The 16,312-nt window shown below is 41.0% G+C and overlaps 1 protein-coding gene and 1 pseudogene across 2 annotated transcripts; both read right to left on the bottom strand.

Annotated features, from left to right (window-relative positions):
- The window catches only part of LOC120023211, a 66,927-nt pseudogene extending 60,325 nt beyond the window's left edge, over positions 1–6,602 (bottom strand).
- A 1,995-nt stretch (positions 6,603–8,597) lies between these two features.
- On the bottom strand, positions 8,598–15,809 carry LOC120017617 (GTPase IMAP family member 7-like). Of its 2 annotated transcripts, XM_038960512.1 has the most exons (7): positions 15,707–15,809; positions 14,366–14,467; positions 12,534–12,629; positions 11,932–12,220; positions 11,540–11,648; positions 10,666–11,414; positions 8,598–10,620 (listed from the first exon to the last, which is right to left on the bottom strand). In XM_038960512.1, exons 2-7 carry the CDS (start codon positions 14,431–14,433, stop codon positions 10,486–10,488), a joined length of 1,446 nt encoding a protein of 481 aa, XP_038816440.1. In that variant the 5' UTR covers positions 14,434–14,467; positions 15,707–15,809; the 3' UTR covers positions 8,598–10,485. The 2 variants fall into 2 exon arrangements, with proteins under 2 accessions (XP_038816440.1, XP_038816432.1); XM_038960504.1 differs by having other exon boundaries at positions 8,598–11,414.
- Between the last annotated feature and the right edge of the window lie 503 nt (positions 15,810–16,312).

Raw genomic sequence — 16,312 nt, 5'->3', positions numbered from 1 at the left:
AAAAATTCAAAATACTGTACCTAGTTTAACACAAGTCTAGTACACTTCTTTCTTAATGGAACACTTTGAATGGCTTTATAAGATGATGAGGCTACTCCTTTTTCATTGCGTAATTGTGACGTGACCAAATCATGGGCTGGTGCCACCATTGGAAAATGTTCTTACACATAGAATAGAACAATTACAGGATCTTTAGACTATGCTCTCACACTAGTCCCCAGTTTGGAAATACTCATCTTACTAAATAAAAAAAATGCTATATTAGACTAACGTTTCTAAACGTTTTAAAATATGTCTGGGTGTTAGGCTATAAATTAAAGTAATCCAAAAGTAATCAAAATGTAATCGAATTATGTTTATCATTTTGAGTAATCCAAAGAAGTATAATACTGATTACTTTATTTTTCATGTAACTAATCAAAAACGGATTAGATTTTTCAAGTAATTATCCCAACCCTGTCTACATGTACAAATCTACCTCAATTACTCCAATATCTCTTCACAATGTACATTTGGTACTGGCACTGACCCTGTATGTAGCTTACACTGTCCTGTTTTTATTTTTCCTTTCTTATTTCTCTGTTTTTTTGTTATAATATCTTGATATTGAATACTGCACTGTTGGGAAGGTCTTGCAAGTTTAGCATTTCACTGTACTTGTGCATGTGACAAATACAACTCGAAACGTCAAATGAACCACTGAGAATTAACATAGGAAACGATTGAGTGACATCATCAATGGCTTCAAGTCTGATTTATTAATGTCCCTGATTAATGAAAAAATTAATACAAGACAACATTTCAGAAGACTCACCTATCAGAGGTGGGGTAGACACCGTTGAAATGTAGTGGAAGATGTATGGATTTTTCGCTCTTCATGGACTGACAGTCAGGAACAGATGGCTCTGTCTGTTCTTCCCTGATACAAACACAGTAAAACATTTTCAACTCCAACTAAGCTTAACTTTTTGTTGTTAATAACCCCCTATAGAAGAACGCTGCTCGAGCTATCACCCTTCAGGGGGTTGTAAAGACTTTAAAGGGAAATTCCGCCACTTTTCAACCTCATTCATCATCTCCAGCACCAAAACAATGTCTACATACACAGTTTATTAGGTACACCAACCTGTTCACAAAAATGGATCGCTCCTAGTTACTGTTCGATTGAACGTTAGAATGTGCAAAACCAGTGACATAAGCGACTGAGCTTGGTATGATCGTCGGTGCCAGGAGCACCGGGTCCAGTATTTCAGAAACGGCCGCCCTCCTGAGCATTCACGCTTGACAGTGTCTAGGGTTTAGCAAGAATGGTGTGACAAACAAAAAACATCCAGTAAGCGGCAGTCCTGTGGGTGAAAATAGCTCGTTGATGAGAGGTCGACGGAGAACGGCAAGAATCGCACAAGCAAAAAGGCGGGCCACAAACAGACAAACAACGGCGCAGTACAACAGTTGTGTGCAGAACGGCATCTCGGAACGCACAACTTGTCAATCCTCGTCACAAATGGGCTATTGCAGCAGACGACCACACTGGGTTCCACTCCTATCAGCTAAAAACAAGAAGAAGCGGCTCCAGTGGGCACGCGATCAACAACACTGGACAATTGAGGAGTGGAAAAACTGTCACGTTCCTGACCTTATTTTCCTTTGTTTAGCTTTGTTTAGTTGGTCAGGACGTGAGCTGGGTGGGCAGTCTATGTTATTTGTTTCTATGTTTAGGTTCATTGTTATTTAGCCTTATATGGTTCTCAATCAGGGGCAGGTGTTTGACGTTTCCTCTGATTGAGAACCATATTAAGGTAGGCTGTTCACACCGTTTGTTTGTGGGTGATTGTGTTCCTGTGTTTGTGCCACAAGGGACTGTTTCGTTTGTTCCTGTTCGTGCGTTCTTCGTTGTCTGTAAGTTCTCATGTTCAGGTCTGTTTACGTCGTTTATTGTTTTGTAGTTTGTTAAGAGTTTTTCCGTCTTCGTCTTTCCTCAAATAAATCATCATGTATTCTACCCAAACTGCGTTTTGGTCCGATCCATGCTCCTCCTCAGACGAGGAGGAGAACGAACGTTACAAAAACATTGCCTGGTCCAACGAATCCCGGTTCCTGTTTTGTCATGCTGATGGTAGAGTCAGGATTTGGGGTCCATGGGTCCATGGACCCATCCTGTCTGGTGTCAAAGGGACAGGCTGGTGGCGGTGGTGTACCTCCATCCAATCTGCAGCAATGATGTCAACCTTTTAACTTAATAATTTTTCACATATGTTGACACTGGACACTGGGCTTAGCTGTCCTGGATCTGCACAGCTCCGCCAGGGCCTGGGATCGGGAGAGACACTTAAGTGTTTTAGTACTATATCTCTTGACACAATGATGAAAATAATCATGGCCTCTAAACCTTCAAGCTGCATACTGGATCCTATTCCTACTAAACTGCTGAAAGAGCTGCTTCCTGTGCTTGGCCCTCCTATGTTGAACATAATAAACAGCTCTCTATCCACCGGATGTGTACCAAACTCACTAAAAGTGGCAGTGATAAAGCCTCTCTTGAAAAAGCCAAACCTTGACCCGGAAAATATAAAAAACTATCGGCCTATAATCTTCCATTCCTCTCAAAAAATTTTGAAAAAGCTGTTGCGCAGCAACTCACTGCCTTTCTGAAGACAAACAATGTATACGAAATGCTTCAGTCTGGTTTTAGACCCCATCATAGCACTGAGACTGCACTTGTGAAGGTGGTAAATGACCTTTTAATGGCGTCAGACCGAGGCTCTGCATCTGTCCTCGTGCTACTAGACCTTAGTGCTGCCTTTGACACCATCGATCACCACATTCTTTTGGAGAGACTGGAAACCCAAATTGGTCTACACGGACCAGTTCTGGCCTGGTTTAGATCTTACCTGTCGGAAAGATATCAGTTTGTCTCTGTGAATGGTTTGTCCTCTGACAAATCAACTGTGCATTTCGGTGTTCCTCAAGGTTCCGTTTTAGGACCACTATTGTTTTCACTATATATTTTACCTCTTGGGGATGTTATTCGAAAACATAATGTTAACTTTCACTGCTATGCGGATGACACACAGCTGTACATTTCAATGAAACATGGTGAAGCCCCAAAATTGCCCTCGCTAGAAGCCTGTGTTTCAGACATAAGGAAGTGGATGGCTGAAAACTTCCTACTTTTAAACTCGGACAAAACAGAGATGCTTGTTCTAGGTCCCAAGAAACAAAGAGATCTTCTGTTAAATCTGACAATTCATCTTGATGGTTGTAAAGTCGTCTCAAATAAAACTGTGAAGGACCTCGGCGTTACTCTTGACCCTGATCTCTCTTTTGACGAACATATCAAGACTGTTTCAAGGACAGCTTTTTTCCATCTACGTAACATTGCAAAAATCAGAAATTTTCTGTCCAAAAATGATGCAGAAAAATTAATCCATGCATTTGTTACTTCTAGGTTAGACTACTGCAATGCTCTACTTTCCGGCTACCCGGATAAAGCACTAAATAAACTTCAGTTAGTGCTAAATACGGCTGCTAGAATCCTGACTAGAACCAAGAAATTTGATCATATTACTCCAGTGCTAGCTTCCCTACACTGGCTTCCTGTTAAGGCAAGGGCTGATTTCAAGGTTTTACTGTTAACCTATAAAGCGTTACATGGGCTTGCTCCTACCTATCTTTCCGAGTTGGTCCTGCCGTACATACCAATACGTACGCTACGGTCACAAGACGCAGGCCTCCTAATTGTCCCTAGAATTTCTAAGCAAACAGCGGGAGGCAGGGCTTTCTCCTATAGATCTCCATTTTTATGGAACAGTCTGCCTACCCATGTGAGAGACGCAGACTCGGTCTCAACCTTTAAGTCTTTACTGAAGACTTATCTCTTCAGTAGGTCATATGATTGAGTGTAGTCTGGCCCAGGAGTGTGAAGGTGAACGGAAAGGCTCTGGAGCAACGAACCGCCCTTGCTGTCTCTGCCTGGCCGGTTCCCCTCTCTCCACTGGGATTCTCTGCCTCTAACCCTATTACAGGGGCTGAGTCACTGGCTTACTGGTGCTCTTTCATGCCGTCCCTGGGAGGGGTGCGTCACTTGAGTGGGTTGAGTTACTGACGTGATCTTCCTGTCTGGGTTGGCGCCCCCCCTTGGTTTGTGCTGTGGTGGAGATCTTTGTTGGCTATACTCGGCCTTGTCTCAGGATTATAAGTTGGTGGTTGAAGATATCCCTCCAGTGGTGCGGGGGCTGTGCTTTGGCAAAGTGGGTGGGGTTATATCCTTCCTATTTGGCCCTGTCCGGGGGTATCTTCGGATGGGGCCACAGTGTCTCCTGACCGCTCCTGTCTCAGCCTCCAGTATTTATGCTGCAGTAGTTTGTGTCGGGGGGCTAGGGTCAGTTGGTTATACCTGGAGTACTTCTCCTGTCTTATCCAGTGTCCTGTGTGAATTTAAGTATGCTTTCTCTAATTCTCTCGTTCTCTCTTTCTTTCTCTCTCTCTGAGAACCTGAGCCCTAGGACCATACGTCAGGACTACCGGGCATGACGACTCCCTGCTGCCCCCAGTCCGCCTGGCCTTGCTGCTATTCCAGTTTCAACTGTTCTGCCTGCGGTTACGGAACCCCTACCTGTCCCAGACCTGCTGTTTTCAACTCTTAATGATCGGCTATGAAAAGCCAACAGATTTATTCCTGATTATTATTTGACCATGCTTGTCATTTATGAACATTTTGAAAATCTTGGCTCTCTCTAATTTTCTCCTTCTCTCTTTCTTTCTCTCGGAGGACCTGAGCCCTGGGACCATACGTCGGGACTGCCGGGCGTGGTGGCTCCTTGCTGTCCCCAGTCCGCCTGGCCTTGCTGCTGTTCCGGTTTCAGCTGTTCTGCCTGCGGTTATGGAACCGCCACCTGTCCCAGACCTGTTGTTTTTCAACTCTTAATGATCGGCTATGAAAAGCCAACTGAAAATTATTCATGATTATTATTTGACCATGCTTGTCACTTATGAACATTTTTGAACATCTTGGCATAGTTCTGTTATAATCTCCACCCGGCACAGCCAGAAGAGGACTGGCCACCCCTCATAGCCTGGTTCCTCTCTAGGTTTCTTCCTAGGTTTTGGCCTTTCTAGGGAGTTTTTCCTAGCCACCGTGCTTCTACACCTGCATTCTAGCTGTTTGGGGTTTTAGGCTGGGTCTCTGTACAGCACTTCGAGATATTAGCTGATGTACGAAGGGCTATATAAAATAAACTTGATTGATTGATTGATTGGTATTGTGCTGGAAATAATGAAAATGAGGTTGAAAACTGGTGGCATTGCCCTTTAAGTAGTTTGACAATTTTAAAAACACAAATAGCAAACAGTGACTCAAGAGTGCTACAAAAACCCACAATACCATAATAAATTAACATATTATTAAATATAGATCACCTTATTCCATCTGAGGTATCGTTATCATCAAGGTATGGCGTTTTTTTTGTGCTTCCTCTGCAGAGCCTCCATTTCCTATATATTCACTTTTAGCATCAAGCACGTTTTGCGTCGTTTCAAGGAAGAAGCCATTTTACAATGTAACTGTGGGATGTAAATGCACAAAACACACCAAAATATTTAAAGGTAGAACAACTGAAATAAACAATCTAATTTAGTTTACCAAGTATTTTAGGGTAGTAAAACAATTATTAAGGCATTGTAAAAAAAGAGGCATTGTCAAAAGGGCTGTCCACAATTCCCTTTTGGCCAATTTAGTGCCCATCTACACTGCGTTCAGCATGGGTTGTGGGTTTCATTCCCACGAGGCACCTGTACGAAAATGTATATATTCACAACTGTAAGTTGCTCTGGATAAGTGTATCTGCTAAGTGACTAAAATGTAAAGACCACTTGACTTATTTCAGAAGCTGTTGTGTTACAGCCTGAATTCAAAATTGATTAAATATGCTTTTTCTCACACAGTTTTTACATATTCATATTTTAAATGACGATGGCAAGTCAGGTTCCAGAAAATCTAGAACCGCAGCCACTCCGTAGAAGCAGACGGAGCATGGCTTTGTGTCCGTGGTTGCACCTTTGCAATGTAGAAAACCGCTCCTTGGTACACCAAACCGTTCAAAACTAAAGACCTATTTTACCATAGTTAAAATGTTTTTCTTTCTGGCACAGATTCGCAGGACGCTCTTAAAGGGGCACACACAAATTAACCCTCATGCGTGAGGAACTAAGAAAACTATGAATGTATTTTAAATAAACCTTACTACTGGAGTTTGTCAAAGAAAACAGATGATTTGCAGTAATTTGTTTAGTTAAAGACAAATTCAACCAGTTAAAGCAAGGTCCAGTAAGCGTAGATTATGCCCCAGGCATTATTGTTTGGTAAACTGCTATTAATATAACCAATTCATCTAACAAATAAGAGGTAAACCTATAGGCTAAGAAAGACTAACTAAAGACTAGTATGATTGTACTGCATTATTTAACTTATGTAAATACCTTACAAGTCTTGTGAATGTTGAATTACCCTGCTGTGTAGGCTATAGCCGTTGTCAGAAACTGACACAATTAGAGCAGGAAATGTTATTTCCTGTGTTCTTTGTGAAGTATGTGCAAAGACAGTATATTCTAAACCGTCTTTGGTGTGTGCATGTGTGCAGTGAAGGTCTCTGATTGGTTGAGAACCCTGGAAGGTGAAGGAAAGCAGCAGAAATATTAAGCCAAGATGTCAAACCACAGGTAGTTTATTATGGAATATACACTATATAAAGCGATCTGTGCATTTGAACAACAGCATAATTTATTCATTTTTTTATTTCACCTTTATTTAACCAGGTAAGCTAGTTGAGAACAAGTTCTCATTTACAACTGTGACCTGGCCAAGATAAAGCAAAGCAGTGCGACACAAACAACAGAGTTACACATGGAATAAACAAGCGTACAGTCAATAACACAATAGAAAAAAGAAAGAAAGTCTATATACAGTGTGTGCAAATGGCGTGAGGAGGTAAGGCAATAAATAGGCCATAGTAGCAAAGTAATTACAGTTCAGCAAATTAACACTGGAGTGATAGATGAGCAGATGATGATGTGCAAGTAGAAATACTGGTGTGCAAAAGAGCAGAAAAGTAAATAAAAACAATATGGGGATGAGGTAGGTAGATTGGGTGGGCTATTTACAGATGGGCTATGTACAGCTGCAGCGATCGGTTAGCTTCTCAGATAGCTGATGTTTAAAGTTAGTGAGGGAAATATAAGTCTCCAGCTTCAGCGATTTTTGCAATTCGTTCCAGTCATTGGCAGCAGAGAACTGGAAGGAAAGGCAGCCAAAGAGGTGTTGGCTTTGGGGATGACCAGTGAGATATACCTGCTGGAGTGCGTGCTACGGGTGGGTGTTGTTATCGTGACCAGTGAGCTGAGATAAGGCGGAGCTTTACCTAGCATAGACTTATAGATGACCTGGAGCCAGTGGGTCTGGCGACTAATATGTAGCGAGGGCCAGCCGACTAGAGCATACAGGTTGCAGTGGTGGGTGGTATAAGGGGCTTTGGTGACAAAACGGATGGCACTGTGATAGACTGCATCCAGTTTGCTGAGTAGAGTATTGGAAACTATTTTGTAAATGACATCGCCGAAGGATAGTCAGTTTTATGAGGGTATGTTTGGCGGCGTGAGTGAAGGAGGCTTTGTTGCGAAATAGGAAGCCGATTCTAGATTTAATTTTGGATTGGAGATGTTTAATATGGGTCTGGAAGGAGAGTTTACAGTTTAGCCAGACACCCAGGTATTTGAAATACACCTATTGTAACGATTATCGTCGGGAGAAGGAGAGGAGGACCAAAGTGCAGCGTGGTACGTATCCATAAACTTTTAATAAAGATGAACACGCGAACAAAAACAACAAAACGACCAACGAACAGTTCTGAAAGGTGCAACAAACACTAAACAGAAAATAATCACCCACAAACAAAAGTGGGAAAACAGGGTACCTAAGTATGGTTCTCAATCAGAGACAACGATAGACAGCTGCCTCTGATTGAGAACCATACCAGGCCAAACACATAGAAATAGAAAACCTAGACATACAACATAGAATACCCACCCACATCACACCCTGACCAAACTAAAAATAGCAACATACAAAGCAATCTACGGTCAGGGCGTGACACCTATATCATCCTTTGCTTTGTAAAAAATTGAATCATCACTGAATCCCTAGTGCCATTGTTTTGAGCAGGTTTACCAACTATTTAGAATGAGCAGCCAGCTCACGAGCGAGCGAGTGCACTAGTGACTTTGATTGATTGATGAAGGAAAAACCCAACAGATGTGTTAATGGTGGGATCTGAACCTGGGTCCCCCACTATCGAAACCAATATCTTAAAGGTGCAGTTTGGGCACCGTTTGTCACCGTTACAGTGCAATGAATGTATTGTTTAGTGTTGTGTTGTGTAGTGGCTTTGCTGGCATGCATCAACATTTTATTTATTTATTTGCCCCACAAATGGCCACTGGACACCAGTAATTAAAATAAAAGGCTTGAATATCATACAGGTAGTTCGTTCCTTGTTCCTTGTCAATCATTGGCTCATTGGTGAAATTAGCATTCTGACAATATCTTTAATTAAATCATTAATTCATTTATTAATGCAATTGCAGACAGAAGTTGACAACAGGAACATAGCACGCATGTTTCTGAGTAAGTTCTGCAAAATAGAAAAGGGCCCAAGTTGCTTTTATCATGCTTGTAGTCAACCCCCTGTGATGTAACTGCCTACGTCATTAACTTCTACTCATGAGACCAAAACCATGCCTACACAGCTATGTAAACAAGACTTTTAGTGTTATCTAAAAGCTTAGCAGTAAATGTCCAAGTTGATTTATAGTGGAATGTCTGACGGGTCTCCTATCTCTTACACTCCCCTGCAGAGTTCTGTTTCACAGTCACACATTTCTCATACAGTTTCTTTATAAGACGCAGAGAGACTAGAAAACAACTGTGGAACAATATTAAACCTCATAATATATATATATTGTTAATCTGTAGTCTAGGACCCTATACATGTAAGGAGGGAGGGGTCTTATAACCCCTCCCCTTCTATTAATACAGCATTAGCATAATCAATTATTATAATACATCAAACATTTAGTACAGCCCCCATCTCGGTGAACCTCTAACCAGATATCAAAGGGACGCAAAAGGCACTTTTATTGTGAAACGACCCAGTAACTAGCAGGCCTCTGGCACTGAGCAGTTCACGGTAGTAGTTTAGCCAACTGCTCTTCCCTGATGTGGTACAAAATGCATCATTTATATTTTACATTGATGTTCTGACATTGGTTTTATTAAAGGACATTTAAACTGGGTCCAGCACTTCATGAGACACAGCTACAGTATAGTGAATTTCCAGGCCAAGTTAATATAACATTGAAAATACTGCAACAAACAAATCCCAACACAGCTATATGATGATTCAACTGTATTCCTTGACCGTTTTGACATTTATATTGCATAATACATGACACCGCATTATTTGTTCACCCATTGGAGAAAGTGCAGGTATCTTATATTTCTCTAAACACCGGGTTATAATGGGAGATATGTTCTTTAAAGAATATAAAAAACCACTTCTAACAATTAATCAATGAAAGTATTGATCAACAATTAATAAATGTACTTATTTATCATTTTCATATGCAAACTTGTTTTGTTTTCAGAGGTCACCCTGCTTTACAGAGGTCACCCTGCTTTACAGAGGTCACCCTGCTTTACAATAAGAGATGATGAATGAAGAGACTCACTAATGTTCAGGTGATGATTGAAGAGACTCACTAATGTTCAGATGATGATTTGAAGAGACTCACTAATGTTCAGATGATGATTTGAAGAGACTCACTAATGTTCAGGTGATGATTGAAGAGACTCACTAATGTTCAGGTGATGATTGAAGAGACACACTAATGTTCAGGTGATGATTGAAGAGACTCACTAATGTTCAGGTGATGATTGAAGAGACTCACTAATGTTCAGGTGATGATTTGAAGAGACTCACTAATGTTCAGATGATGATTTGAAGAGACTCACTAATGTTCAGGTGATGATTGAAGAGACTCACTAATGTTCAGGTGATGATTGAAGAGACTCACTAATGTTCAGGTGATGATTGAAGAGACTCACTAATGTTCAGGTGATGATTGAAGAGACTCACTAATGTTCAGGTGATGATTGAAGAGACTCACTAATGTTCAGATGATGAATGAAGAAACTCACTAATGTTCAGATGATGAATGAAGAAACTCACTAATGTTCAGATGATGATTGTGAATATCAAATTAAGACACTCCCTAATATTCCGGCAAAGATTGTGAATGTCAAATGAAGACTCCCTAATGTTCAGATGATGAATGAAGACTCCCTAATGTTCAGATGATGAATGAAGACTCCCTAATGTTCAGATGATTGTGAATACCAAATGAAGAGACTCCCTAATATTCAGTTTAGTATCATTAAAGGACAATTAGTATGATCATTGTGATCACTGTTACTCCTACATACATTTCTGAGCCTGAGACTTTCAATGCCAGATTATCAATGACCTTCCTCCCTTCATCTTCCCCCTCACAGACTTTTCTCTCTTCAGTCTCCCTCTTTTTCTCCTCCTCCTCTCTTATCGTTGCTATGGCTGCATCCCTCTTTTTCTCCTCCTCCTCTCTTATCGTTGCTATGGCTGCATCCCTCTTTTTCTCCTCCTCCTCTCTTATCGTTGCTATGGCTGCATCCCTCTTTCTAACCTCCTGTTCCAGTATCTTTCTCAGAGCCTCCTCCCTCCTCCTGATCTCCTCGTCCCTCCGGGTCAAGATGTTTGTCACATGATAGTATCCCCTATTCTCATTCAATAATCCGTCTATCTTCTCCAGCAGCTCTGTGACCTGAGTGAGGTCATTCTTTTCTTTGTTATTGAAGACGTGATGTCTACCACCACACATACTGAGAAGCTTTAGGGAATCACTGTTGTCCATTAGATACTCCTCCACTGGTTTCCCTTCTAGCTGGTCTCCACCAGTGAACAGCACAATGGTGTATTTAAGGGCCTCCTCTGCAAAGTTCTCGTTCATCCACTTGACAGTTTTCTTCTCCTCTTCTGTGCACCAATTGCACAACCTGATCACCAGCAGGAACACGTGAGGTGTTGAGATGTTGATGCATTGAACTACTTTACCTGCAACGTCCTCAGATGGCAACACATCTGGGGTGTTAATCATAGTTATGTTATTTCGGCCCACAACAGCATCTTGTTCCTCACACTGTGGCCCATACGAAGGTGAAGCCTCCACTTTAAAGGCCTCTCTTCCCAGGATGGTGTTTCCTGATGCTCTCTTCTCTGATCCAGTCTTCCCCAGCAGAACAATCCGTTGCTGAAATCCCAGCTCAGACCCTGCAGAGATGCAGGACATTTAAAATCGGTTAAAAAAGGTTAAACAGTTAAAAGAGGTTAAATTGAATAAGTGAATAACAATACTGGAAAAAAATGAGAAATAAAGAAAAAATGAGTAAACTCACCATGGACAGTGACACAGAAGTCTGCATAACATACAAGTCCTACCAGGGCAAGTACCAGTATGAGAATCCCCAGAAGACTGACGAAGAAGGCTGTTTTCCATGAGCAGACCTACGAAGGAGAGTCATGTAACTACATCATGTATATACTGTAGGTCACTATTAGAATTGCAGATTTTTGGTAACTTTTCCCAAATTCACAGGTTTTCCAGTAATCTCAGTTGGAGGATTACTGGAATCAGGAGGGAATAAGCAGGAAATCCAATCCTAATTTCTGGAAAACCAGGGAATTTAAGGAAAGTTACCATCATTTTGCAACCAAAGTCAATACCTTTCTTGACAATTTATATCAGGGGACCAAATAGACATTTCACTGGAGAAGAACGAAACTCTACCTGAGTCACAGTTTGTTCTGTTTCAACATATGTTTGATGGACGTGATCATCTACATTTGGAATGGTTTTCCTTCCTTCAGTGGCCTCCACCAATGTGTGTTGCATCAGTCCTGGGACCTGGTAGTGGTCTCTAACATGGTTCTCACAGAAAGTAGCCTTGCAATCCTGGCAGAACTTCACAGCTTCGTCACTGCGCTGTACACATATGGTACAGTCCAGTCTGGTACGATGTACTATTCTGCTATCCTGCATCTGGCCTAAAGCAGGCAGAGGGTCCTCAACAGTAGGGCTGTAGAAAGGTTCAAGTTGAACGAAGCCACCTGTTACATGCACGTTTATAACACATGCATGTCCATAGCGAAGGATCAACAGCATTACGTTTTACATTGTACATTTAAGTGACTCACAGGAGCAATTAGGGTTAAGTGCCTTGCTCAAGGGCACATTGACAGATTGGTTGCTGGATTCGAACCAGCAACCTTTCGGTTACTGGCCCAAAGACACTTTTACATTATAAGAAATCAATAAATAGCTCAGGCTAGGATTCCTCATAACACCAAAACAAAGGTGTATATCTGGTTTACATTATGGGCATACTGTACCTCTGATTTATATGAAGACCAGATCCATATAAATCAATCTCACTGTCTGCTGAGCCGACTGTATACACCAAGTACTCTGTCTCCGCCTGCTGGCTCCTAGCAACAACAGACAGAAAGAGAAGACCAGGGTCTGAAATGTTTGTCAAAAGAGGATGTAAATCTAAAAAGTCATTTTTTCCCCCAGGAGAGTAGAAGTTTGCAGCTTGGTTTGTGAGCCATCTGTTATTAAAGTGAACAAAAAGAGACTAATGTTTTACAGTGCATTCCAAAAGTATTCCAGATCCCTTGACTTTTCCCACAGTTTGTTACGTTTCTGGCTTTTTCTAAAATATTTTTTTTCCAATCTGCACACAACACCCCATAATGACAAAGCAAAAATTGTTTTTTAGAAATGTTTGCAAAATTATTAAAAATTAAAAACAGAAATAACTTATTTACATAAGTATTCAGACCCTTTGCTATGAGGCTTTAAATTGAGCTCAGGTGCATACTGTTTCCATCCTTGAGATATTTCTACAACTTGATTGGAGTCCACCTGTGGTAAACTTAATTGATTGGACATGATTTAGAAAGGCACACACCTGTCTATATAAGGTCCTACAGTTGACAGTGCATGTCAGAGCAAAAACCAAGCCATGAGGTCGAAGGAATTGTCCATAGAGCTCCGAGACAGGATTGTGTCGAGGCACAGATCTGGGGATGGGTACCAAAACATTTCAGCAGCATCGAAGGTCCCCAAAAACACAGTGGCCTCCATCATTCTTAAATGGAAGAAGTTTAGAACCACCAAGACTCTTCCTAGAGCTGGCCACCTGGCCAAACTGAGCAATCGGGGGAGAAAGGTCAGGAAGGTCACCAAGAACCCGATGGTCACTCTGACAGAGTTCCAGAGTTACTCTGTGGAGATGGGAGAACCTTCCAGAAGGACAACCATCTCTGCAGCACTCCATCAATCAGGTCTTTATGGTAGAGTGGCCAGACGGAAGTCACTCCTCAGTAAAAGGCACATGAAGGCCCGCTTGGAGTTTGCCAAAAGGTACCTAAAGGATTCTTAGACCATGAGAAACAAGATTCTCTTGTCTGATGAAACCAATATTGAACTCTTTGGCCTGAATGCCAAGTGTCACTTCTGGAGGAGACCTGGCACCATCCCTATGGTGAAGCATGGTGGTGGCATGTTTTTCAGCGACGGGGACTGGGAGACTAGTCAGAATCGAGGGAAAGATTAACAGGGCAAAGTACAGAGAGATCCTTGATGAAAACCTTCTCCAGAGCACTCAGGACCTCAGACTGGGGCAAAGGTTCACCTTCCAACAGGACAACAACACTAAGCACACAGCCAAGACAATGCAGGAGTGGCTTCGGGACAAGTCTCTGAATGTCCTTGAGTGGCCCAGCCAGAGCCCGAACTTGAACCCGATCGAACATCTCTGGAGACCTGAAAATAGCTGTGCAGCGACGCTACACATCCAACCAGACAGAGTTTGAGAGGATCTGCAGAGAAGAATGGGAGAAACTCCCCAAAGCAGGTGTGCCAAGCTTGTAGCGTCATACCCAAGAAGATTCAAGGCTGTAATCGCTGCCAAAGGTGCTTCAACAAAGTACTGAGTAAAGGGTCTGAATACTCATGTAAATGTGATATCAGTTTTTTATTTGTAATAACCTGTTTTTGCTTTGTCATTATGGGTATTTTGTGTATATTGATGAGGGGGGAAAACTATTTAATCCATTTTAGAAAAAGGCTCTAACGTAATAAAATGTGGAAAAAGTCAAGGGATCTGAATACTTTCTGAATGCACTGCAGATAAATATTTCAGAAGACAGCATCTCACCATTTCACAGAGGTACGGATTCCACTGTTGAGCGTTATTGGTTCATACATGGACCGATCACTGTTCATGCTGTAAGGCACAGGCGTTTTGGGACTTCCTTCCCTGATTAAAAAATTATAAGATTTTCAAATACATTGAGTTAAAACTGGTCCTACTTTATTTGGACATTACTGTTCATATTTAGAATGGAATACAATCACGAAACATGTAATTTTATAGCTACAAATGTTGTTCTAAAATGTCTAGTTTTTCTCTCACATAATTTAATTGGTAACACTTCACTGACTATAGGTATTTAATAGGAAACTCCTCTTTCCTCGTTTCTCCCGAGCTCATGTTATCAGTTACTTGGGTTGGCAGCAATGTATCCGTTTCCCCTGGGACAGAACCTATATTTTCTTTATCTCTAGGCAAATCAATTGCTTGGTAATCAGGATTGGCAGGCATTTTATGATGCTATGATACAAAGTACAACAATGGGCACAAACACAAACAAGACTGAAAAGGCTCAATTAATAAAATGCGTAATCTAGGCGCAGTATGTCGCTTTTTGGGCGACGCAACCAAATTCACACAGAAATGTGAGTTGTAGATCTGTCACTCTCATTGAAAGCATGTCTGAGAAGCGATAGATGCATTCTATGTACGACCGTTTCTATGCTTCCCATTCTTAAGTTTCATTTTTGGGTCTTTTAACTTTCGGTTTTGTACAGCAGCTTCAAACAGCTGAAAAATACTATATTTTGGGTTATTGAAAATATGTTTCACAGCATTTAATAATGGCACAATGGATAGCTTGTTTTGTCACATAAACTGAAATAAGAGAAGGACCATTAGAATTTTATCAACCAGAGCAATTTCTACATAGCTACCTATGAGAAGTTTACAGCATTTGTCAATGTTTTGTTCATACCTTTTCTAGTTTAAATACTAAGACAATTATTCTAGAGTGATTGCAATTTGATTCAACAACTTTATACAGTACAATTAGGGTGTGCTTTGGTGATAAAATGTCACTTATATTATAAAATAGATTTTACGAAGACAAATATGTTTATTCACTTTCGCTAACATATCAAAGGATTTTACTTTTTGTGGTAGTCATCTTCAAAGTTGTTTCCGCGGGTTGCAAAAAGCTAAATTAGCATGACACTAGCTGAATTCAATGTTAAAGGCTTTGAAAATAAAAAGCTTGGTATACGCTCAGTGCTGTGTTGACATTTAACAGAGCTTGTGAGAAATCTTTTAAAAAGAACAGGAATTTCGAATTAATATGAAAAGTGCATACAAAAATATGAAAATACTACATGTCACATGTCTCAAAATCGATATCAATCTTACCTCGATATTATATCCTGCTGATAAGAGAAGAAAGATGACGAGTTCAACGTGAAAGTGAGCTTCTCATGTAAAAAAAAAAAAGAAAAGTCTGTCCCTCTCAAGCTTGTCTTCTTCTTCTTTAGTGTCATAGCGTTTGCACATTTTGTTTGTGAATGGGGCCAACTACTGTTCGGGAGTGTGTGTTCAATCATGTTACATTTTGTGATACAAAAATATAATTAAATATTGCACCACCAACTAACACTACACATATATATCACTATTTCATAAAAATACAAATAAAAAACACCAATCCATTCCACTACATTGACCCTATATGCTAATGCACCATGCCACCAGGCTGGGAGGACGGGACACCACCACTAAACACACCCTGTAACTCTTCTGAAGCTCCACTGAAATACTTCTCTGCAGCTGCCACCACAACATCTATTTTCTGTGATTGAGTTCCATTTCTGCGGCACAGCTGATAACCATTGCTATGAACGCTAAGAAGCCAACCTTACTGAAACATATATCACCACTCGTTGGCTTTATCCCTCTGTGTTGGCACAGATCTACTACTCACAGGGATCATCTCAGGGTCCCTCACCGTTGACCCATCCT

This window comes from Salvelinus namaycush, chromosome 2 (assembly GCF_016432855.1).
Source record: "Salvelinus namaycush isolate Seneca chromosome 2, SaNama_1.0, whole genome shotgun sequence".
NCBI lineage: Eukaryota > Metazoa > Chordata > Actinopteri > Salmoniformes > Salmonidae > Salvelinus > Salvelinus namaycush.
Note: the sequence above shows the minus strand (reverse complement) of the source record. Positions and strands in the feature narration are given on the sequence as shown.

Excerpts from the sequence above, each read along its gene's own strand:
- LOC120017617 (XM_038960504.1), bottom strand. The coding sequence starts at position 14,433 with ATGAACAGTGATCGGTCCATGTATGAACCAATAACGCTCAACAGTGGA. Across the intron at positions 12,221-12,533 it reads GGTCTTCATATAAATCAGAG|CCCTACTGTTGAGGACCCTC; the intron begins GTACAGTATGCC and ends ACCTTTCTACAG. Across the intron at positions 11,415-11,539 it reads CTTCTGTGTCACTGTCCATG|GGTCTGAGCTGGGATTTCAG; the intron begins GTGAGTTTACTC and ends GCATCTCTGCAG.